The sequence below is a fragment of the Lissotriton helveticus genome, chromosome 7, assembly GCF_964261635.1.
Source record: "Lissotriton helveticus chromosome 7, aLisHel1.1, whole genome shotgun sequence".
NCBI classification, from domain to species: Eukaryota; Metazoa; Chordata; class Amphibia; order Caudata; family Salamandridae; genus Lissotriton; species Lissotriton helveticus.
Genome location: NC_136068.1, coordinates 1,053,126,037 through 1,053,150,730, shown reverse-complemented (window position 1 = coordinate 1,053,150,730; position 24,694 = coordinate 1,053,126,037). Strand labels below are relative to the sequence as shown.

General features: G+C 47.0%; 1 protein-coding gene across 4 annotated transcripts in view; it reads left to right on the top strand.

The window, feature by feature from the left end:
- The window catches only part of DNAH17 (dynein axonemal heavy chain 17), a 12,633,448-nt gene that overhangs the window by 7,736,702 nt on the left and 4,872,052 nt on the right, over positions 1 to 24,694 (top strand). For all 4 annotated transcript variants that reach the window (XM_078653923.1, XM_078653924.1, XM_078653922.1 and 1 more), the window contains one exon: positions 12,974 to 13,121. In XM_078653923.1, the coding sequence (XP_078510049.1) occupies positions 12,974 to 13,121 (148 nt within the window). The remainder of the gene's footprint in view (positions 1 to 12,973; positions 13,122 to 24,694) is intronic.

Genomic DNA, 24,694 nt, shown 5'->3' with positions numbered 1-24,694 from the left:
GCTGTGTTTTCGTTTGGTTCAATAAAGCATCTACCGCATGGGGAACTAACACCAACAATTTGTGGGACAAAACTATCCCCTCACTCTGTCGTATGGCCACAGCTGTTGCTGCGACTGCTCGAAAACATCCAGGCAATCCTCGAGCCACAGGGTCGAGTACTGCTGAGAAGTACGCACAAGGCCTCTGTTTATCTCTGTGTGTCTGCACTAAGACTGACAATGCGCACCCATCCTTCTCATGTACATATAGTGTAAAGATCTTTGTATAATCCGGCGTACCTAACAATGGTGCAGAACAAAGAGCTTGTCTCAATTGTTCAAAAGCATTCTGACATTCTTCTGTCCATTCAAGGGGAATTGGTGTGGTTTTGGACAACAAAGCTAGCAAGGGTTTTATAATATGTGAAAATCCTAGTATCCACTGTCTACAAAAGGACGTCAAACCTATGAAAGCACGAACATCTTTCTGAGTGCAAGGGACTGGTGTATCTAATATTGCTTGAATTCGGTCTGATGTCAATGTACGTCCCTCCTTAGACAAAAGATGACCGAGGTAGGTCACCTTTGGTCTACAATATTGCAACTTTTTCCTCGAGACCTTGTGATTGTTCTTGGCAAGAAAAGAAAGTAGGGAGAGAGTACTCTCCTCACATTGTTCCTGTGTGTCTGCTGCAAGTAAAATGTCGTCAACATATTGAATAAGAGCCACCACAGACTGTAAGTTAAAAGAATCAAGCTGTCTTTTTAAAGCCTGGCTATAAATGCTAGGGCTTTCTGTGTAGCCTTGGGGAACCCGACAAAATCTACATGATTTGTTATTTAATGTGAAGCCGAACAAATATCGGCTATCAGGATGAATGGGAATCGAGAAGAAAGCATTCTTCAAGTCAACAACAGTAAATGTAGTGGCGGTAGGTGGAATCAAAGTAAGTAAGGTGGTAATATCAGACACCACCGGGTACTGGGGTACAACTATCTTATTAATTTCCCTCAAATCAATAATAAAACGATAGATCTTAGTATCTGTGTCTTTCTTGAGGACCGGAGGAACTGGGCTGTTACAAACGTTATAAGGAACTTCCTCCACCACCCCTGCCTCAATCAAGTCATTCACAATATGTGTCAAAGCGATTTCACCTTCTCTGCATATCTTATACTGTGGTACGCAGGGCAAAGACACTCCCTCCTTTACAGTAATATGTACGGGAGGAATAATCATTTGACCCACATCAGTATCGAAAGTGGCCCATAAAGTGCTTGGAAGAGAAGCTAACGCATCGGCCTCCTGCATGAGGCACAATCTCTCAACCTCAGGGTAGTGCTCATTCAAAATAACCCGTACCCCTTCAGGGGCACAGCGTATAGTTGCTCGAAAATGTTTAAGCATATCAAGTCCCATAATATTATCTGGCGTGTTTGGAGATAACAAAAACGGGCATGGAGTAGCAAATTTATCAATGTGAAATGTAAGGGGTTGAGACAATGGGCTAAGAGAAGGTGTTCCATCGAACCCTATTGATGTAATCGTTTCGCCAGACAGGGGAGCCCTTGGAACCAAGTGTTTGGACAGAACGCTACGAGTAGCTCCTGTATCGACCAGAAACTGATCAGTAGAACCCAAAACATTTGCTGATATATATGGACCCCTTTGATCAACTGGTACCTCAACCGATTCCACACCCCATCCTACGCAATCCTATGCATAAGTATTATCCTGAGACTCAATAAACTCTCCCTCAGCTATCTGATACTGATTCCGTCGATCAAAAGCATTATAATCAGCCTGACCACGACTCCTCACTTCAAACCTACCACGATCACTCGCTCCAACTCTCGGTCCTGAATAACCATTCCGTGACCTTCCACTCCCTCGACCACGCTGATTACGCTGTTCTCGAAGCACCGGACAATCTGAAACCCAATGTCCGAACTGTTTACAGTATGCACACTGATCCTCAGAAATGTCGGAACGGGTGGAAGACGTACCATACGATCCTCGTCTACCCCTATCATTCCCTCTCGGCTGCGTAGCATAAACCTGAGCCAACATCACCTTCATCTTCAAATCCTTCGCTTTCTTATCACTACTTTCTTTAGCCTCCAATTCCTGTCGTTCATAATACTGAGCCATAGTCAATAAAGAAGCAGGGGTTGCCGTGGTCCATGAACTTTCACTAGACTTTAATTGTTGTGCAATCTCCGGTAGGAGATTAGCCACATACTTATCAACGAACAAATGCCTGCCCGTGTCCTCTGTTAATAATTGCCTACTGTAATCATGAAACGCTTTCTCGAAACGGGAAAAGAAATCAGAGACCGATTCATCCGGCTTCTGTTTACAAGAAGCCAACATCGTCCAATCAATTTTCTTAGGGGGAACAAGCGTTTTTAATTTATTCAAAATAGCCACCGGGAGATCTAAAATCAATTGACATGGCTTACATGCAGGTTCTCTATCTAAATCAGCTCGAGCTAAGTCCTTCCAGTCCGCACCTAAAATCGCTCGATCATCAAACTTACGAATACCTCTCCACATATCAGGGGGCAATATTAACCCAAAGAAAAGATCAATATCAACTAATGTCATGACACACGAAGAAATAGCACCTTCCACTCCTTCATAGAAAGCTGCTGGATTTTTGCGAGGGTCGGGCAAAGCATTTTTGCGCGCCATAACGTCTGTTCTATTCCATGGCGTATAAACCCAATTATACACAAAATAACCCTTCGCATCTTTAGACCTCTTATCATCGTCTGTGCCTTGCCCTTTAGGAGGGACATACAAAGGCGCAGCTTCTCGCATAGGCATAACATAAACTGCAGCGCTCTTATCTGTTCCAAAGATAGGACACTCTTTAGATACTTCCGTCGATCCAGACGCAGGCGAACCCGATGCCTTTTCCGCCGCTCGTAGTCGTGACGCTTCATCCCGCAGCTTAACCAAACGCTGGAAAAACTCATCCGCATCTGCAAGAACAAAAGTACCTTTACGTAAATTATCACAACCCACTGATATATCCTTAGGTTCCAACTCAGATGAATACTTTCTAAATCGTTCAACAACTTCATCTCCAAAATGATCCAGAAAATACAATCAATCTCTGAAACAGTTATAGAATTTATATTAAGTTTACGAGCAAACCCGCGCAATTCCGAGGCTCGATCAGCAGTTAACTTGGTACGCTGATCTCCCTGACTATCCTCGTCGGAGTCCTCATCTGGGGCCGTAGGCGGAACATACGGAGGCGGGCAACGATCTAGTAATGAAAAATCATCTGATTCATTAGTAAGGACAGGATAAAGAGGACGTCGAATAGGAAACTGACCATTAACTTGCAAATTACGTTCTCAAATCTCTCTCCCTTTCTGTTCCTGCAATTCTTTTTCCTGCAACTGTAAAGCTTTATCACGAGCAGCCTTTCGCTCCTCTTTATCCGCCAAGGCTTGTTCACGCTTCATCCGTTCACGCACCGCTTTCTCCCACATACGCACACAATCAAACATATCCTGTCTAGACCTGCGCTGAAACAAACACTGCTCCACATATTGAACCTTTCGCAGATCAAACGACCCATGTAGTGGCCATTGCAATTCACGATCAGTTTTGTATATTTGTGCCATAATGTACAATACATAATGGGAGGAAGGCCGAATGTTACATACATTTCACGATTAGGTGTCCCCTCAGGGGGAGCCGGCTGAGATTCATTTAATCGATAATTGGTACCATTTCCAAAACAGCACATTCCTCGAAGTGTGCTGAAAACAGGCATGTTAAAATATCACGAAAACGCGATATTACATAAAATGGCACTTAAATATGTCTTACACACGGTGTGCCGTTCAAACAAATACAAAGTCAGAGAAATATCCCTACATGCCTGTCTATGTGAGGTGCACTCCACATATAACTCAAATCATAGGTCCAAATGTTAGCTCACTCAAACAAATCAAAGAGCCACAGTAAGTGTCAGTAGACTACCTTACCAATCACAAGCTTACCAAATATTCTCAAACGTCCAGGTTCCAACTGCCAAGTTCCTTAATCGAATCAGCCAAACGGGCACTGCAAGACAACCCAACCGATCAGGATCTCAGTCGAGGACCGGCGCCACCTGGAAGGTCGGGTCAGAAGGAAAGGAAAATACACCGTGGGTGCCAAGACTCGGGTCACTCGGTGGCAGCGTACGCGTCCATGGCGAGTTTCCAATCCTTCGTCACGACCTCTCCTTCGGGCATCCGAGTCGCCGATGAGTCCCTTCGTGGTCGCCAATTTGTGGTATTGGGTTTCTTCAGATCTACATACTCTGCAAAAACTCTCGAACACCATAAAATAGAAGTTGGCACGGAAACTGGAAATGCAAAAGACAAGTTTATTAAGACCCCATTGGGTGGTGGTACATTCCTACAGCACCCTTCGGCAATGCAAGAAGTATCACACCGAACATCGGTGCGCGACCTCTTTTATACAAGTTTAACAGTAATAAAAAGGTAGGCGGTATACTTTTGCACAGTTTAGGTACATATAAGGGCATTTTTGGAACACAGCCAACATGTGGGAGGAGTTTAGTACCACTGGTCAGTTGAAGAGAACATTCCTGAGAAGTGACCACTCATTAATCCGAATGTTCGAATACGCATGCGTGAGCTTGACCAGTGCTAAAAATAGCCTGTTGCCGGGCAAGGTAAATGGTCATTGGTACAAAGGAAGGACAAAAGGACATTCTGACCACGAGGCCGCATGTTCATACAAAATGGAAGCCAGGAAATACAAAATGGCCTCCGCACGTTTGGTCAAGTTAACAATGAAAGTTTGTGTAGCTGAGCTAAATGCTAACTCAGTTGCTGCCAAATTACGACAATTCTTTCTGTATCCTATATAATTCTCTAAGGGCAGGTTTTCTTCGATATACTCAATTTTTGTCTAACTACGTAATTGTCAGGAGGATAAACCTAGTCTCTTTATGGGTACACCAGGTGGCCTGACTGGGGGTCAGGGAGAACAGATGCTTGTACTTATTGAGTATCTGCCAGCAATCAGCTTGCTGCTGGTCAGTGAAGGTGCCTGCCAAGGCTACTCCATCTACTGACCTATCAACAGGGTCTGAGAGAGGAGATCAAGGAGAGGGTCACTTTCTTCCTCCTGTCACTCATCTGTGGCCATGAACAAGCCCATGTCCTCCCTGTCCGAAAAAGGTTGCAGGCAGTACACATGAAGTACCCTGTGGGGATTTCTTGGAATACCTAGGTCCACGAAGTAGGTGACCTCACCGTTCTGTTAGTGCTCAGGCTAAACAATTTAGCACTAAAGGAGAACTGGATCCTGGAAAAAATGGATCAGGTGACTTCTAAGAGTGAAGATCAGCCTCCTGAGGGAGATGATCTCAGTCCCTGTGAAGGAGCTGTACAAAACGGAGTTGGGCCTGACCAGGCAGAGTTCTTGGGGCAGAAGGCCATTCCGGGGTAGATTTGAGCTTGGAGCAGCAAACCTGCCCCTCTCTTGAACCTCTCAGGTAGCAGGATGTTGCTGAGGAAGCAGGGAATATCAGTTAGTCCCACACGATCTATTGGAAAGATGGGCTTCTGTATTCTGAAGGTAGAAACCTCAAACCTGGTGCTACTAGGAGGTTGGTAATAACTCAGAAGGTCAGAGGTTTGCTCCTCTCCCTAGCACATGGTATTCTTCCTGAAGGACACCTTGGGCAAAGTAATACTTTGGACAGGCGTGTCTCTCACTTTCATTGGCCCCATATGTCTGAAGACACCAAGGAGCTTTTTCGCTCCTGTGCCCCTTGCCAAGTCAGTGATAAGGCAGGTGGAACCACAAAGGCCCCCTTAGTTCTACTTCCAGTGGTTGGGGTCCCCTTTGAAAGGTGGGGATTGCCATTGTTGGGCCCTCTAACCCTCCAACAGGATCTGGGCATAGTTACAACCTAGTGGTGGTGGACCATGCCACTAGGTACCTAGAAGCTATTCCCCTTAGAACCACCACAGCTCCTGTAGTGGCTAGTGGCCAGGGGCTCCTGAGAATCATTTCCAGAGTGGGCTTCCCTAAGGAGGTCTTCATAGACAGAGGTACAAACTTCATGTCTAGTTATATCACTGCCATGTGGAAAGAGTGTGGAGTGAACTACAAGTTTACCACATCCTACCATCCACAGTGCAATGGGCTTGTTGAAAGGTTCAACAACAGCCTAAAGGGTATTATTATGGGACTCACAGTAAAAAGCTTAGGCGAAAATGGGATGTCTTACTACCCTGCCTTCTCTTTGCCTACAGAGATGTTCCTCAGAAGGAGGTTGGCTACAGCCCATATGAATTTCTGTTTGGACATCCAGGTAGTGGTCTAGTGAAGGAAGGCTGGGAGCAACCTCTCAAACCTCCTAAACAGGACATTGTGGACAATGTCCTTGGCCTGTGTTCATGCATGGCTGAGTACATGAAGAAGGCCAGCAGAAACCTGGAGGCCAGCAGCTTCAAAAAGCTTGGCATGACTAAAAGGCTGATTTGACTAATTTCCAGCCAGGCCAGAAAGTGTGGCTGTTGGAGCCTGTGGCCCCAGCAGCTCTCCAAGGCAAGTGGAGTGCTTCTCACACCATCTTGAACAAAAAGGTGATGTCACCTACTTGGCGGACCTAAGAACTCCAAGAAGTCCCTATAGGGTACTTCATGTGAACCAGCTGAAACCTTTTGTGGACAGGGCTAACATGGGCTTGCTCATGCCAACTGATGAGGGACAGAAGGAAGGGAGTGACCCTCTCCATGATCTCCTTTCTCAGAACCCTGATGATGGGTCAGTGGATGGAGGAGCCTTGTCACTCACTGCCTCACTGACCAAAAGCAAACTGATTGCAGATAAGTCCTCAATTAGTACAGACATATGTTCTCCCTGACACTCAATCAGACCACCTGGCGTACCCATGAAGTAGACACAGGTGACAGCCTGCCCGTAAAGCATACCATCTACAGGCTGCCTAACCCTGTTAGGGATTGCATCAGGACAGAGGTCCAAAATATGCTGGAATTGGGGGTCCTTGAGCCTTCAGATAGCCCCTGAGCTAGCCCAGTAGTCCTTGTGCCTCAACCTCACACCAATGGTGGAAAAAGAGAGATGAGGTTTTGTGTGGACTACAGAGGCCTCAATGCAGTCACTGGAACTGATGTGCATCCTATTCCAAGGGCATATGAACTTATAGATGCTTTGGCCTCAGCCAAGTTTCTGAGTACATTTGACTTGACTGCTGGCTACTGGCAAATCAGACTAGCTGAGGATGCCAAGCTTAAATCAGCATTTTCAACTCCTAGTGGGCATTATCCATTTATTGTGATGCTCTTTGGTCTGAAGAATGCACCTGCCACATTTCAGAGGAGGTTGGTGAACAATGTCCTAACATGTCTGGAAGCCTATAGTGCACCAAATCTAGATGATATAGCTTTCTTTAGCTCCACCAGGGAAGATCAACTGGTCCACCTCAGAAGTGTTCTGGAGGCCCTGCAAAAGGCAGGCCTCACCATCAAGGCCACCAAGTGCCAGATAGTGCAGAACAAGATAGTGTTGGGCCACCTGGCAGGTGGAGGCCATTGGAGAGTAAACTCCAGACCATTGTGAACTGGATTGCTCCTACTACTCAGACTCAGGTCAGAGTTTTCTTTGGTCTGACTGGGTACTACAGAAGATTTGTCTACGGATATGGGTGCATTGTGATTCCCCTGAATTATCTTATATGTAAGAAAATGCCTAAAAAAGATCAGTGGACATTAAGCTGTCAGAAGGCATTTGATGTCCTGAAGCAGGCCTTGTGCACTGCTCCCATTCTGCAAAGTCCTTACGACTCTAAAACATTTGTTGTCCAGACAGATGCATCTGAGATAGGGGTAAGGGCTGTGTTATCGCAACTAAATGCAGGGAGCCAGAATCAACTGGTAGCTTTTATCAGCAGAAGGTTGGTCCCCCGGGAGAAACGTTGGTCAGCCACTGAGAGGGAAGCCTTGAAGAAGTTGAGGCATTCATGTTTGGCACTCAATTCATTGTTCAGACAGAGCACAATCCCCTCCAATGGCTTAAACAGTAGGCCTGGGCAGTGAACTCCACTCCGTTCACAAAGTTTGCGGAGTTTTCTGCACTCCGCGGAGCTCGCGGAGTTTAGAAAACTCCGCTCCGCGTAGTGCAGCTGAGTATTTTTATCCCTGCTCACGAACCTGTAAGTTGGCAAGTGCGAGCTCCTGCTTGGATAGAATTTCTACCCGAGCAGCAGGAAGATCAGCGCGAACGGCAGTTCGCACTGCACTCTGCCACTTGCAGAACTCCACAGAGTTTTTTTGTCACTTCGCTGAGTTCCGCATAGTGAAACTCTGCAAACTATGCCCAGGCCTGTTAAAGATGATTAAAGGTGAAAACCCCAAACTTTTGAAGTGGTCCATTTACCTACAGGGGATGGACTATACAATGGAACATACACCGGGGAGTAACCATGCCAATGCAGATGGACTTTCCAGATATTTCCACTTAGAAAATGAAGACTCAATTGGTAAGGTTAGTCTCATCTCCTTACATTGGAGGGGGTTGTGTGGGAAAGTACGATCTGTTTTTATGGTTACCCCCACTTTTTGCGTGGTGCTATGCTGTTTCTGACTAGTCTGACTTGGATCCTGCTAATCAGGACCTCAGTCTCTGTGCTTTCTCCCCTAAATTGGTCATGGTAAGCAGTCAGGTCCATCCCAGATTGGATACTGGTGTATCCTAATAAGTCCTAAGCATATGGTACTGAGGTACCCACAGCATAAGTACACTAGGAGTCCCCCATGGGCTGAAGCATGTATTATGCCACCCATGGGAGATCACTCAAACCGAAACTACAGGTTTGCCATTGCAGCCTGTGTAAGCGTGAGCTAACACCACTTACGACATATATAGTTTTCCCTATATCTAAGGTCACTGCACTTAAAACCTATAAGTCACCCAAAAGCAGGCCTTTTAATCCTGAAGGCTGGGTGCTCGGTTCTAAGTGTGAGGGTGCCCCTGCATGAGCAGGACACCCCTACAACCTTTGGAGTCCATTGTCCCGGGTTGTAATTGCATCAGCCATTATTATGTATAGGTTGGCCTTGTGTCATTACTCGATGACCATCTCCAAACTGGCTGTAATGAACCCTTGTCGCAGGGTTTCCGTTCTCCCACAGAACTGTGCATAGAGATTTGGAACCTCAGTGAATTAGGGTGACCCAAAACTCACCTCAGTACCCAAAACCCCTTACCAGGCTAGCTACAGTGTCTCATTGGTCCTAATAAACTCCCAATGTTTAGACAAACCAGAACATGAACTTACAATACCTCAGGTTGCGTGGGACACATGAGCACTCTTTCGTTATACAATCATTTCAAACCAGAACGTGGAGTAAATGAGGACACGTGCACATTTGAAATATTTATTTACTAATGCCGTTTTCTCAAACGCAGTATCTTAGATAATACAAGGAAACATATTATCAGAAGCAAAGTTATCAGCATAGTTACTAGTCCATAGAAAGCAAAAGGTGACAGCATGTTAACATGCTGTAATGAATAAGGGTTAACAACACCTATTTCTCACCCTCCCTAACTCGCATATTATATTAATAGCTAAGAAGGTCTCTTTGGGTTTTAGCAGGGCGGGCCCATACCTCAAGATCCTAGTATGAAGAGATCACATCTGCTTCCACCAGCTCTCTCTGCATGTTACCGCATCAAGTGTATATGTGTGCTCCTAGCAAAGCAATATAAAACCCGCCTAAAGCCAGGATTTGGCAGGAGCTGCACTTATGTTATGTTAATGAAGGTGCGGAGATCAGACTTCACAACAATTGTGTCGAGTTATCTTCTAGGCTTCAGCACTCACTGTACAGACATAGTTTACTAAGCAAAGCTGATATCAGAGCAATAACATATTATTCTCATGTAAATCACAACGCTCTTGTAGGTTGAAAGCTAAATAAACAAGTAAGTGTCGTGTGCAGAAGCAGCAAAAGGAAAAATGGCGTTTAAACATTTAATAAGCTCACGCTAACTTAACACAATATATAGATATGCAGTAACTATATGACACCCTGTTATGTTTGGAATCAAACATCTTGGAATCATACCCCCACACCGTAAATGGTGTGGGAGGTATGATTACATGCACTGTAAAGCTCCTCCGGGTGGCCCTCAGTGCTCCTGGTACCAGTCTTCTAGACCCAGACAGCACAACATGGCTGCTACTGACCAGAGACTCGATTCTGCCCTACTGCTGCTGAGCCAGGCTCGAGCACGAGAAGGTAGAACAATAGATATCTTGTCACCTAGAGGTGTGACCACCTCCCAGACGGGGTTTAGTGTATTGGGGCCAGATGGGAGCGTTTGCCAGTGCCACTCAGTCTGCTTGAGGTGTACATTTTGTGCCCTCCTTGCTTAGTCCTGTTCCAACCACCTCAGGGAGCCGTTGGCTCCAGCTCTGGCACGAAACTGGCAAAGGACATTGGAGTATCCTCCCCACTTCCGGACCCCTCCCCTGGGAGGGAACCCTGAATGATCCCAACCCTTTCCTTAGGGTACTTAAGTGCTTACCTGTAGGTGGGTCCGTAGATTCGTCTTGGGACAAGATTCATTTCAAGACACCACTTCTTCTTCGACCCTCTGGTCACTCTGGACTTCACTGGACTTGGCTATGGGTATCAAGACTGCAACTGGGAAGACTCCTGCTGCTCCTGGTCTTGTCACCCTGCTTGTCTGCTGCAATGTCTGGGCCTGTGCTCCATACAGGAACCTTCCAAGGCCTGTGGACATCCAAGACACCCAAGGGAATCTCCCTTGAAGTGAAGTCACTTCCCTGCATCTGCAGGCACCGCAACAAAGCTGACTGGTCTGCTGATCCCAGGCTCCCACGGACTCTGAACGGCTCAGCGACACAAGTGGTGGTTCTTCACATCCCTGGAGGCCTGCCCTGTTCTCTCACCAAGTTTGAGGCCAGTATCCCTCGTCGGAGCCGCAGGGACCGAAAACACTTTGCACTATGTCAACTTGTTGTTGCAAATGCTTGTTGGCTTCCTTCCACTAAGATCTTCAGGCTCCCGACATCGGTGGCCATTCATCTTCTGTGCCTCCTGGTTACTCCTGAGTGGCATAGACTCTTTCCCCTCTGCTTGCAGCTATTTCTCATCTTGAATCCACCTCTGTGTTTCACTGGACACATTCACCTTCTCCAGCAGCGGCATCTTCCCAAAGTTCTCCTTTGAGTTTCTTGGCGGTTTCTGATACCAATTCACACCTATGCACCCGGCTTCCCTGGTGTAGGTATCCCGGTTCCTGGGGTATCCACAGGTCGGGTAGCTCTCCAACCTTCTGTCTTCTACTGGGTTTCTTTAGGGTCCACTGGGAAGGGTCCTTCTTCTTTAAAATTGCAACAGTGACTTACCCATTAACTTGCATTGAGCCAGCGGCCGTGTTCCCACTCTGCACACAGCCTCCTTGGAGTTCCTGATTACTTACCTCAGGTGGTTACTTGGGTCCCCAGCACTTCTACCTCTTTTTGGTATAGTCTTGAGTTGAGGTTTGCATACCACTACTTTAGTATATGGTTTGGTCTCCCTCTGGCGACCACTGTGTATTCAAGCAACTTACCTGTTTATTTGCAAAGTATTGTGTGCATTTTGTATATCTCTGGGTAGGAGATATGTGCATGTGTTAGTGAGGGTCTTATAATAAATACATATTTTTATAAGTACACTGTGTGGTTCTTTTTCACTTAATCTAAACCAATAAGATTTTGCTCTGGTAAAACAAGCTGCTTTACACTCCTTTTGGACTAACTCTGAAGGCTGCTCTCCATGGCTACCACTAAGAAAGCTTTCTAAGGTTGCCTAAGACCACTAAAATCACCATAAGGGTTGTCTGGATTAGTGCAGGGTGTCCACTGACATAAGTGTGCACCATAAACTAGCTCCAACTTACACAGGCTGCAATGGCAGGCCTGTAGTCACAATTTGAGTGGTTTCCCATGGGTGGCATAATACATGCTTCAGCCCAGGGGGGACCCCTGATGTACCTATGCCCTGGGTATCTTAGCACCATATACTGGGGTTTTACAAGAGTACATCAGTAGCCAATCTGGGGGTTACCTAAGTACTCACCATGTCCAATTTAGGGAAGAAGCACAGAGGCTGGGATCCTGATTAGGAGGATCCTAGTCAGACTAGTCAGTAAAACATAATGACACCAGCAAAAAGTGGAGGTGACCATGAAATCAGATCCTACTATCCTACAATTACTAAGAGATAGGACGAGGAATGTAGAATCAAAGATAACCGGTAAATAATCTAGAAATTGGTTCACTGTATATCCAGCTTATTTCTGCACACCTACAAAGCTGCAGACACTCACAGACCAAAGGTTTTAGTGGGTTTGATGGCAAGTACGGACATATGCTGGGCGTACGAGCTGCTGGTATTCCCTGGCCAAAAGGGTAAACACAGGAAGAGGAAGAAACGACAATGGGAGAATGATGGTAAGGAGGGTGATAGGTTTGCCCAAATTTGTTTTGGATCAGCGTGGCCATATTGTGTAGAAAAGTCATTGGATAGGGCCCCTAATATCCTGTGGCCAAAAATGGTGGGATTGAGCAAATACTGTAAACTAAATTTCTATCTTCCATGTTTTTAAAAAGTACGGTTACTTTTGTCTGTGAGCTATTTGTTATTTATTCCTGATTTGCATCTTGATACTGTTGTGCAATCTTATTTTAGTTTGGTAGTTACTGCCCCTCCTCACTCTCCACGGCTCATACCAGTATTATGGTGACCACAGCTCAGCTTACATCAGTATCTTTTTAACTTGATTATACATAAATCGCTTCTCCACCACCACTGAGCAGTTTACATGATGTGAAATAGTGACAGCCTGTCACTTATCAACTTTTACACCATGATCAGCTTCTCATAATTAATTTTGGTCTTTTTACAGAGACGATTTTGTGTGTTTGCTGTGAGTTTCCCAGGACAGGATGCACTTCAGTCGATTTACAGCACAATCCTAACACAGCATATGGCCCAATGTAACATGGCAATCACTGTGCAGAAGCTTCAGGTTCAGCTAGTCTCCGCAGCTTTGGGTAAGCAAACTGACGCATGTGTGAGTGAGAGTGTATGATGTGTTCTGAAAGATACATCTGCCGTGTGGATTCCTCACCTTGTGAATATCCCCTTGCGTCAGCAACGTTCGGAATTTTCCTTCGTAGCATGCCGGCGTGGACGACGTCACAGGAGCACGGCATCGCACGCGACTCCGTCTGACGTCACCGACTCCTTATTAGACCCACGTCGGCGTGATGACGTCAGTTCCCTTTTTTCTGCGTCGTCGACGCTAACGGTTTCTGGGATCTTCTGCGATACTTAGTATCTTCTACTATTACTAGTGTTACTATTTTATCTTTGTTTTCTCCTTCTTCGTCGAGAATGTCGTTGAGGAAGACAGGATTCAAACAATGTGGGTCATGCGCTCGCATGATGTCGATCACCGATCCACATGGTGATTGTTTATGGTGTCTGGGATCAGACCATGACGTTAAAAACTGTCGATCCTGCTTCAAAATGAATCCTAAGGCTTTACGTGAACGTGAAGCTAAACTTCTTCTAGCGAAGGTAAAGGGAAGAGAAACTGAAAGATCATTGAGGTCGACGTTGAGGCGCTCGAAGTTGAGACAGAAGTCGCGTTAGAAGTCGAGGTCGAAGTCGGCTTCGAGATCGAGATCCAGAGCAAGATCGAGGTCTAGAGGAAGATCGAGGTCCGGATCCAAGTCGACTTCGGGTCATGCTTCGGGTTCCTCGAGGAAGAAGCACAAGAGGAGGAAACATAGCTCTAGACATCATTCTGGTAAAGATTCTTCGTATTCAAAGAAAAAATCCCGAAGACATCATAAGGACTTTGTTTCTCCTACTCCTTTGCAATCTCTTCAAGGTTCCCCGACTCCGGAACAAGAACCTGATCCGGAATCACATCACTCTTCGGATCATGAGGTTGAAGTAGAGGTTCCTCGAGCTCAGACTCCCGTGGAGGTCCCTGAAAATCTCGAAGGACAGGATGAACCGATGCCGGAACGACCTCCTCCGGAACAGCCGATTGGTTTGTATCCTCCTTTTCCTGGTCCGGGACAAGACCCCTCACATTTTCTTAATGCGATGTTTGGGGTCTATAATAGAGCTATGTACCCTACCGGCGCACCAGTTGGTCCCGTGGGTCCATTGTCTTTTAATTTGGGCATTCCTCAATCTTACGCCCCGGCTCCATTTATGCTGTTTATGCCGACGCCTTATGCACCTTGGCTCGGTACGGCTCCGCCGAGGTCGTCGACTCCGCATACGGCTTCGCCGAATCCGGATCGACCTCGTGAATCCAATCGAAGTACCACGCCGATTCGCGAGTGGTGAGTGAGCTTCAGGCTCTTAGTTCCAAGCCCCCATTCCTGACCATTCATGCTGAAAAGACTGGTTCTTAGGACCAGGGCTGCTTTTCTGCCTAAGGTGGTAACTCCCTTCCATCTAGGACAATCCATTACCCTTCCTACCTTCTATCCTCCCCCTCACCCATCTAAGGAGGAAGAGAGACTGCACCGCCTGGACCCTAAGAGGGCGGTGTCTTTTTATCTGGACAGAACTAAGGACTTCCGGATGGATGACCAGCTGTTTGTTGGTTTTGCTGGCTGTAAGAAGGGCAGAGCGGTGCACAAGCGCACACTTTCCAGGTGGATAATCCTGTGCATCAAGATTTGCTACTCCTTGGCGGGTAAGGACCCTCCTGAGGGTATTAGAGCACATTCAACTAGAGCAAAGTCTGCAACATCTGCTTTGTCTAGAGGTGTACCTGTTGAGGACATTTGCAGGGCCGCGACTTGGGCCTCCCTCCACACTTTTGCGAAGCACTACTGCTTGGATACCGAGGTGAGGAGGGATGGCCACTTTGCGCGCTCTGTTCTCCAAGATTTCCTGGTATAGCAGGGTGGACACCCTCCTCCGGGAGTGGGGACTGCTGTGGGACTCTATTCACAAGGTGAGGAATCCACACGGCAGATGTATCTATCAGAAGAACAAGTTACTTACCTTCGGTAACGCTTTTTCTGGTAGCTACAATATCTGCCTGTGGATTCCTCACATGCCCACCCGCCTTCCCGTTGTCCATTCTGCTATACCTGGTTGTTATGTGTGTATATTTTCTGCTATTTTGCTAATTTTGCTGCGCACTTTGTGTGCGATTTTGATTTGTATGTACTGTGTACATTGTATATTTGCATATTTGCTGTCGTTGGTCCGTCCGGGTGCCTCGAAGGCACGGAAAAAAAGGCGGAACTGATGTCATCACGCCGACGTGGGTCTAATAAGGAGTCGGTGACGTCAGACGGAGTAGCGTGCGATGCCATGCTCCTGTGACGTCGTCCACGCCGGCGTGCTACGAAGAAAAATTCCGAACGTTGCTGACGCAAGGGGATATTCACAAGGTGAGGAATCCACAGGCAGATATTGTATCTACCAGAAAAAGCGTTACCGAAGGTAAGTAACTTGTTCTTTGTGTATATACTGGACTGAGTGGGTTTTTGTTCAAAATTATATACATGGTTTACATATATATGTTTTACACAGGCAATGATAGTGACTGTGTAGTTATGGTCAGAGTTTCCATTGAAGGACCTCTTTTCTTTTGTCTTCTTAATAACTTTGGAGTCATGTGATGAATCTTGCTGAATTGTTCCCAAGTAATGGTGACCTAATTTGAATTGGGCATGACAGGTATGGTGCAGTTCTCTGGCGGTGTGTGATCTGCTTTACTGCTGGAATTATAAGTGTCCTTAGGTTGCATGCTTTCATGGAACTAGAGTGTTATGAGGTCATTGAGATTTTGAAGGATGCTGCTCAGTTGTAGCTACCTCCTGGTTGCTGTTGGATGGGATCCTTTGTATTGAATAAACTTATATGAAGAACTCATCAAAGATTCATCATTTATTTGAAAATACTACACTGGCGCAGTCCGCAGCTTCAAAGGATCTCAACTCAGAAGGAAGATTTAATGATTTTTCAAAAAAATAATTTTACAGAAATGTGCGCTCTTTAAAGGTGAGGATATCAGTAACCTTTCTTAAATGACTTTACATTAATTTATGGCTGATGGATTAATGAGTTTAAATCTGGTGGGATTGTGAGCTTCGCCACATAAATCTTTATATCAAGGTGATATAAAGCTTCTTTCAATCGATGTGGGTTCTTCCTAGATTTAAAAAGAAAATTCTATCAGAAAGACTTAAATGGTAAAGATGAAGAAGATCATCAAATCTACATCTTGATATTCGGATCTATCCTCTCATTCAACATTATCCTCGATTGAAACTGCTTGTGACAATTTTATCGTTTTTTAAAAATATACTGCAGAGTTTCAAAAATGATAGTCATTATGATGTTTATTGTTGGATTTACAATCGTTTCATTAAGGAGAGCGTAACTGGTGATGATAAGTATATCTTTAAAATACTTGGATCGTTGGTAAAATTTTGGTCTTTGAAAATTGAAGTTCAACTTGAACATCGTTACCGTCTTAAACTTTGAAAATAAACACATCCTTACTTTCAGCATTCTTCAATAAAGGAGTTCTCAGTATTCCAGCCGCTCCGTGTTGCTTAGGAGCGTTCCAGATCATCGTGCTCGTCTGTGTACAACGTAATCATCTATGTCATTGCGCAACGTGGGAAAAGCGTAATCACGAGTTGTTAACGCAGCGTGATTACGCTGACGATGTCACGCCCATCATCTTTGTTTATATTGGTTGCTAGACAACGCGGCATTACGATCGCGTTTAGAAATCCTTATTTTAACTTTCATCAGCGATTTGCACGCTTGTACTTTTTCAGTGCAAATATAAAAAATAAAAAAAGAAGAAGGATCATACAATCACCATGGTAATATACTGATTTCTCTTATAAATATAAACGTTTTCAGCGATCCACACACTTTATGTTTCATAATAGTGTGGATGTTTCACAGCGATTCACACGCTCATAATTTTGTGATTTTGTAGTTCAGCTGTTCTTTATCTTGTGCACTATTCAGATGATATTTATTTACATAAATTTGTTTATCCTGTTTAGTTTACATTCATAGCTCAATTAAATGTATTTAGTTTTCATAGAGTTTAGTATATAACAATGCAGAATGTTACAGCAGCACCTTTCTTTCTCGCAAATGCCTGGTGACCCTCCAATTAGGTGGAAGAAGTGGAAAAGAGTTTTTGAAAGATATGCTAAGGTTTGTGGAACTTCGTTGAGTGCAGAAAGAAAGACATCGCTTTTTTTGCATTGCTTGGGGTCCGAAGGGCAAGATGTCTTCGACCATTTACCCGAGTTATCTGCATCAAAGGCAAATGGTTTAAATGAATATGAAGTTTGTATTTATATGTTAGACAAACATTATTTGCCAAAGATAAGTACAATACTTGAAAGATATCATTTTGGTAAGCGGACTCAAAAGGATGGTAAACCGGTTGAGAATTACATAACTGAGTTAAGAAAACTGGCTTCCTCGTGCAAGTATGGTAATATAACAGATGAGCACATACGGGACCAGTTCATGTTAGGGTGCAACATGGAAAATGTGAGAGAAGAATTGTGGCTTTGAGATGAACCTACTCTGGAGGAAGTTCTTAGTGTAGCGAAAAGAATTGAACACTCTCTTAAATGTGTGGATGTTCTTAAAAAAAATGATAGTCTAAAGGATGAGAAAGTTAATGCTATTAAAGAGAAAAATAAATCTCATCTTCGTCGCTCTTTGAGGTTAACTAAATGTCCATCTTATCTTGATGATTATTCTCAATAAAACCGTTTCTGTTGTGTATATAGTTATTATAGGAAGGAGATGTGTGATATGCTTTACTGTTGGAATTATAAGTGTACTTAGGTTGCATGCTTTCATGCAACTAGAGTGTTATGAGGTCATGGGGATTTTGAAGGATGCTGCTCAGTTGTAGCTGCCTCCTGGTTGCTGTTGGATGGGATCCTTTGTATTGAATAAACTTATATGAAGAGCTCATCAAAGATTCATCATTTATTTGACAATACTACACGGGGTTGTAAAAAGGGTCCAAAAATTACTTTCCCAGTTTAACTCCCAAAAGATCCTTTTCTTTCCTCTCCAGAAAAAAACTGATGAACGGAAGTGCCTTTGATTGTTTTTGTGTAAATCGTTTTTGAGAAATTAGCATTTAAAACATGTTATCGGGTGGGCTTAACAAGAGTTAAAAACATTGATAAATCAGAACTACTAGTCTGCAGGTGGTCTGCAAATTCAGATCTGCAGGCCAACTGAAGACTAAGTTAAAAAATAAACAAATCTTTTAGGATGAGGGAGCTCTTTTTCGATCATCCATTTTGGGTATGTGGACCCAATGCTTCTGATGGACTGACATAAACTGAGAAATATCTGTTATGGCTGCTATAACAGGATGCAGTGCCCTGTCCCATGTACTGAAAGAAAAAGGAGTCATAGGAGGCCAAGGGGTGCAACCAATACCCCCTGGTTCAGGTAGAGGCCCAAAGGGAAAACCCCTAATGTTGAAATTATAAAATGTCGATTTTGTCACATGTTTCACACACTCCGAGTCAAGGCTCAGGGACTGCAGCAGAATATGATGGTAAGATTGTCCTTGACAGAGTTATCATAAATATAACCTGTCAATATTCAGATATATGACAGAAATAAAAACACTGGTATGCTCAGCTTTTAGTGTATTCAGAAATGTGGCATAATCAGAGCTTTACTAAAATCCACACCCTGATAATATATTTACCATGACATAATCAGAGAGGACATTATAAGAGCTCTGATCTGAGAACTGACACTTAATATGTTACCTCACTGCATACACTGCAGTATTTTTATGAAGTATTTTTTCACTTGGACACGTAGATATTATAACATTTCATAGACCTGGTTTCATATGTGTGAATCATTCCCATTGTTGAGGTGGTTGGACCATGACAACCTTTACAGTAGCAATATGAAATCATAACAATCCTGAAAGACCTTAACCATTGTCACTTTAGTAGCCTATTTACCTCTTTGAAAAGGTTTTAAAGTCCAGTCAGTGAGAGGAAAGTGCCCTAAACACTACTCCTCCCGTAAATCATTGCCCCTCAGAAATCTTTTTAAAAAAAAATCTTATTAGCAAAAAATACCTGGTACAAACATCAACAGATATACTTTACGTTGCATTATTGTTAAAATATCCGATATACATAGATTTAAAACAAATACAATTATACAAGATACAAGCTAGAAAAGGGCTTTCTAAAAACAGTAAAAACAAACAGGGAATAATATTTCATTACTTCGGGATAATGGTGCAATAAAATTATAAATCTGAAAGAAACAGCTTAGTGTTAGTCTTCTTTTTTCCGCGCCAGCTAGCGCAAATCCAGGAAGAGCAGTACTCTTAGTCATTTTTTGACTAACTTTTTGATCTATTTTGGATCTCTTTTTTGACTCAACTTCAACTCCTGGTGCCGTAGGGATGCCTGGCTTGAAGCCGTGCGACGCCTGTCACCGCCTGATGTCGGTGACCCACCCCCACCATCGGTGTCTCTTCTGCCTCGGGGCCGACATTGACGACAAGTCGTGCCCTGACTACCGGGCCTTGACTTCGAAAGCTAGGCAGGAGCAGTCCCGCAAGCTACTCGAGATCCAGCAGTCTGCTCAGCACCGCTCGAGGTCCCAGTCGAGGAGGAGGTCGAGGAACCGGTCGTGGAGCCGCAGACGTCGCTCGTCGAGTCATCACCAGCACTCGTCGGGCTCCAAGTCCTCCGGTAAGGCTAGGCACTCAAAGGAAAAGTCGAAGAGGCGACATACCTCTTCAGACTCCCCTCGCCGCTAGTGCGACACGACTAAGGGTTCAGGTGACACCGCCAAGGGGCTCCATCGGAGCCGCAGGCGCCGCCTTCAGGCCCATACTCTCCGGTCCATGGCCTGCGAGCAACGCCGGAGAAGATTCGTGATTTCCTCATTGCCATGAGGACTCACTTCCCTCCGTTGAGGCCTGCCGCAGACCCAACTTGGGGCCTAGACGGGCCGGCGGCTCCAGCCCCGGCGCCGCCGTCGACTTCGGTCCCGACGCCGTCGGCCCCTGTGGGAACAGTGCCTGGATCCCGGTCGACGCCAGTTGACCTTACGACCCCTCCGCTGGTGCTGACCCCCATGGTGTCACTCCCGGCGCCATCCTCGGACAACGTCGGACCCAGTTTCAGCCCCGTTATGGGTCCGGCATCAGTGCGGCGCCACTTGGCGCCATCTCCGGCATCAAAGGGTGAGGCCTTTATCTACGACCCGGCTCTCTCATTCCAGCCTGTTTACCAGGTCATGGGTGAAGGGGAGGACTGGGAGGGGTCTGAGGACCCTCTGGTACAGCAGTGCCAGTTGAGCCAGGACTGGGCAGATGAGCAAGGGGAGGCCAGTGGTCTAGACATTTCACTCGACACTGGATTCATCTGTCCTCCCTCCGTGGCTACGGTGGAGGGTGCCACTTATGGTGTGGTGTTGTGCAGGGCAGTCAAGGCCTTGGCTCTTGAGCTCCCTGCTGTGGCCGTGAGGACTAATCTCCTCACTGAGGTGGTTCAGCCGCCAGTAAGCTCCTCGGAGCCTCTACTGCAGTTCAATGAGGACCTCACGGACGTTCTGTTGGGCACCTGGTCCAGCCCTCCACAGTGCCCCCTGTGGATCAGAATGAGGCCGAACGCCACTGCATGGCTCCGGGCCACCCTAGCTTTCTGTCCGTGCACCCCACCCCTGAGAGCCCAGTGATCCAGGCTTAAATGTCCCAGACCGCATTCCCGACCGCTCCCCCGGATCGAGAATCCAAAAGGTTTGATCAGTTTGGGAAGAAACTGTTCTCCTCATTGAGTTTGGGGTTGGGGTCTATCAACACCGCTTGCCTTTTGGGCCGTTATACCCACTCTTTGTGGGACACGGTTGTGGACGTGCTGCCCCAGTGCCCGGAGGAGGCCTGGACCCAGCTCGCCCAAGCCCTTGCGGTGGGGTGGGATGCAACGCGTTCTTCCATCAGGTGTGGACTGGATACCACGGACTCGCTGGGAAGGGCGATTTCCATGACGGTGGCAGTTCGCCATCACGCCTGGCTGAAGTTCGCCAATTTCTTGGGCGATGTCCAGGCCACGCTCATAGACATGCCCTTCGATGGCCGTCGTCTCTTTGGCGACAAAAAAGACAGTGCGCTTGAGCGTTTCAAGGACTCCAGGGCTACGGCCAAGTCCTTGGGTCTGTCGGGCCAACGCCAGCAAACTTCTGCTTTTCACCCATTTTGTGGCCAAGGAAGGGGCTCCCCCACACATCCTGCCAGCCACAGGCCGCAGAACCAGCCTCAACGCGGTCGCGGATGTGGTAACTGCCGTGGCGGTGCCAGGGGACAACAACAAGGTCAGTCCACATCCGCTCCCCCAGCATCCGCCTCAAAGCCTTCCTTGTCTGACCTTTCGGGCCTTTTCAACGCCAGTGGGGGGCAGGGTCCGCCATCACCTCCTCCACTGGCGCTCCATCACGTCGGACAGGTGGGTGCTGCAAATTGTCCAAAGGGGCTACTCCCTCCCCTTCGAGGCGACACCTCCAGCCATGCCACCGAAATGCCACCGCATGTCGGGGGATCACTTGCAACTTCTGCAGGAGGAAGTTATGGCCCTCTTGGTTCCTGGGCCAGAAGTAGGACGTGGTTGCTACTCCCACTACTTTCTGGTACCCAAGATGGGCAAAGGAGGCCTACGCAATATCTTGGACCTCTGGAGCGTCATCGGCTTCCTCCGGAAGGAGAAATTCTAGATGCTGACTTTAGCTCAGGTCCTATCTGCCCTAGACCCTGGAGACTGGATGGTAGGGTTGGACTTCCAGGACGCACATTTCCACATCCCCTTCCTGACGGCCCACCGGCGCTACCTGCGGTTCACTGTAGGCCATGAGCACTTTCAGTTTACTGTGCTCCCCTTTGGCCTTACCAGCACCCCTCAGTTCTTCACGAAAGTGATGACGGTGGTCACAGCTCATCTGCGCAGATCAGGGGTGTCAGTCTTCCCCTATCTCGATGACTGGTTGTTGAAGACAGGCTCTCCCCAAACAGTTGTTTCCCACCTCCAGACTACGGCCGACCTCCTGCACTCGCTGGGGTTCTCCGTCAACGAGCTGAAGTCCCACCTGTGCCCCTCTCAGAAGCTCATTTTCATCGGAGCGGTTCTGGACTCGGCGCAGTTTCGGGTTTATCCCCCCCTAACAGCAGGTTCAGGATATTCAGGCTCTGATTCAGATCAGCCTTTATCCCGGGTTTCGATCAGGTTGACGCTGTGGCTCCTGGGGCTAATGGCCTCCTGCATCCTTGGTGCATCATGCCAGGTGGTGGATGCGGGCTCTGCTGTGGGACCTGAAGTTTTAGTGGGCACAGCATCAGGGCAACCTGTCCGACCATGTCCTGATCTCGGAGAGCACTGCGAGTCAGTTGCAGTGGTGACTCATGAACCGTGATTGGGTCAGCGGCAGATCCCTCTCCCTAACCCAACCGGAGCACGTAGTAGTGATGGATGCATCCCTCTTGGGATGGGGGGCCACATAGGATAGGCGGAGATCAAAGGCCTCTGGTCTCCGGCGGAGTCCCGGCTCCATATCAATCTTCTGGAGCCGCGGGTGATCCGTCTTGCACTGAAGGCATTCCTTCCCTCTGTCCGGGGAAGTGTAGTGCAGGTGTTCACAGACAACACCACCACCATGTGGTGCTGCAACAAACAAGGTGCGGTGGGGTCGTGGACTCTTTGTCAGGAGGCTCTGCGCCTCCGGACATGGCTGGAACACCAGGGCGTCACCCTGGTGGTTCAACACCTGGCAGGTTCCCTAAACGCCGTGGCGGACAAACTCAGCTGCCGGTGCATGATGGATCACAAATGGCGTCTGAACTCAGAAGTGGCGCAAGGTCTCTTTCGGCAGTGTGGAGAGCCTTGGTTAGATTTATTCGCCACCGAAGAGAATGCGCAATGTCATCAGTTCTGCGCTTTGGAATTTCCAAGGCGGCACTCGCTTGGAGACTCTTTTTGTTGCGAGTGGAGCTGCAGTCTGTTGTACGTCTTTCCGCCTATACCACTTCTGCCCAGAGTGCTGAAGAAGATCAGGCAAGACCGGGCCCAAGTCATCCTTGTGGTTCTGGACTGGGCACGAAGATACTGGTATCCCGAGCTACTCAGCATGTCAGTCGATCACTCAATTCGCCTGCCTCTTCAGGAGGACCTTCTGTCGCAGCAGCAGGGGACGGTCCTCCGCCCGAACCTGTCCAGTCTCCACCTACATGCGTGGAGATTGAGCAGCAACAGTTGAGGCCATTTGACTTGCCTCCTGGAATCTGTGATGTGATTCTGGCAGCCAGGTGTCCCTCCACAAAATTGGTATACGCCTGCTGGTGGATCAAATTTGTGGCATGGTGCACAGCAAAGGCTGTGGATCCACTCTCTGCCCCCCTTTCAGAGGTTCTCCTCTTTTTCCTTCCTCTTGCCCAGCAGTGCTCTGCTCTGGGCACTATCGAGGGCTACCTCTCGGCCATTTCAGACTTCTTGAGGCTTCCTGATCAGCCTTCTCTTTTCAAGTCCCCTGTTGTAAATAGATTCTTGAAAGGCATCACTCACATGTTTCCTCTTGTTCCTTCGTGATGCCTCAGTGGGACTTGGACCTTGTACTGATTTATCTGATGTTCGCTCCCTTTGAGCCACTTTATAACTGTCCTCTATGTCACCTCTGCCAGGAGAGTGAGTGAGCTCCAGGCTCTATATTCTAAACCTCCTTTCCTCTCTGTCCATCCGGACAAGGTTGTTCTGAGGACTCGTCCTTCTTTCCTGCCCAAGGTGGTTACAGCCTTTCATATTGGGCAGTCCATCACCTTGCCCACCTTCTTTCCGCCTCCGCATCCCCCGAAAGAGGAAGAGAGGCTCCACCGTCTGGACCCAAAACGTGCACTCTCCTTCTATCTAGACCGCACATGCCAGTTCTGGGTGGACGACCAGCTCTTTGTTGGTTACGTGGGCGCTAAGAAGGGACGGGCGGTGCACAAGCGGACCATCTCTCGGTGGGTCATTTTGTGCATCAAGGTTTGTTATTCCTTGGCGAAAAAGGAGCCTCCGGTGGGGCTGCGCGCCCATTCCACTCGGGCCACGGCGGCTACTACTGCCCTGGGTCGGGGAGTCCCCTTGCAGGACATCTGTCAGGCAGCTATGTGGGCCTCGCTGCACATGTTTGATAGGCACTACTACCTGGACAGCCAAGTCCGGAGAGATGGCTTTTAGTTTTTCGGCCGTTCTGTTCTCCAGGATTTTCTGGTGTGATCTTGGTTCGCAGACCCACCACCGGGGTTGGTATTGCTGGGGTATCTGTTCTAAGGTAAGGAATCTAACACTAACCTGTTTCTTTCAGATGCACAAGTTACTTACCTTCGGTAACGATATATCTGTAAGAAACAGTAGTTAGTGTTAGATTCCTTACCGCCCCACCAATCCTCCCCGTTCTGCGAACCGATATCTAGGGTTAAGGTATCTCCATTTGAAGACCCTAGTTTCATGGCACCAGTGTCGGTTTCTATCATGGCTCTGCGTTCCTGGCGTGGAAAGCTATGTACAGAACT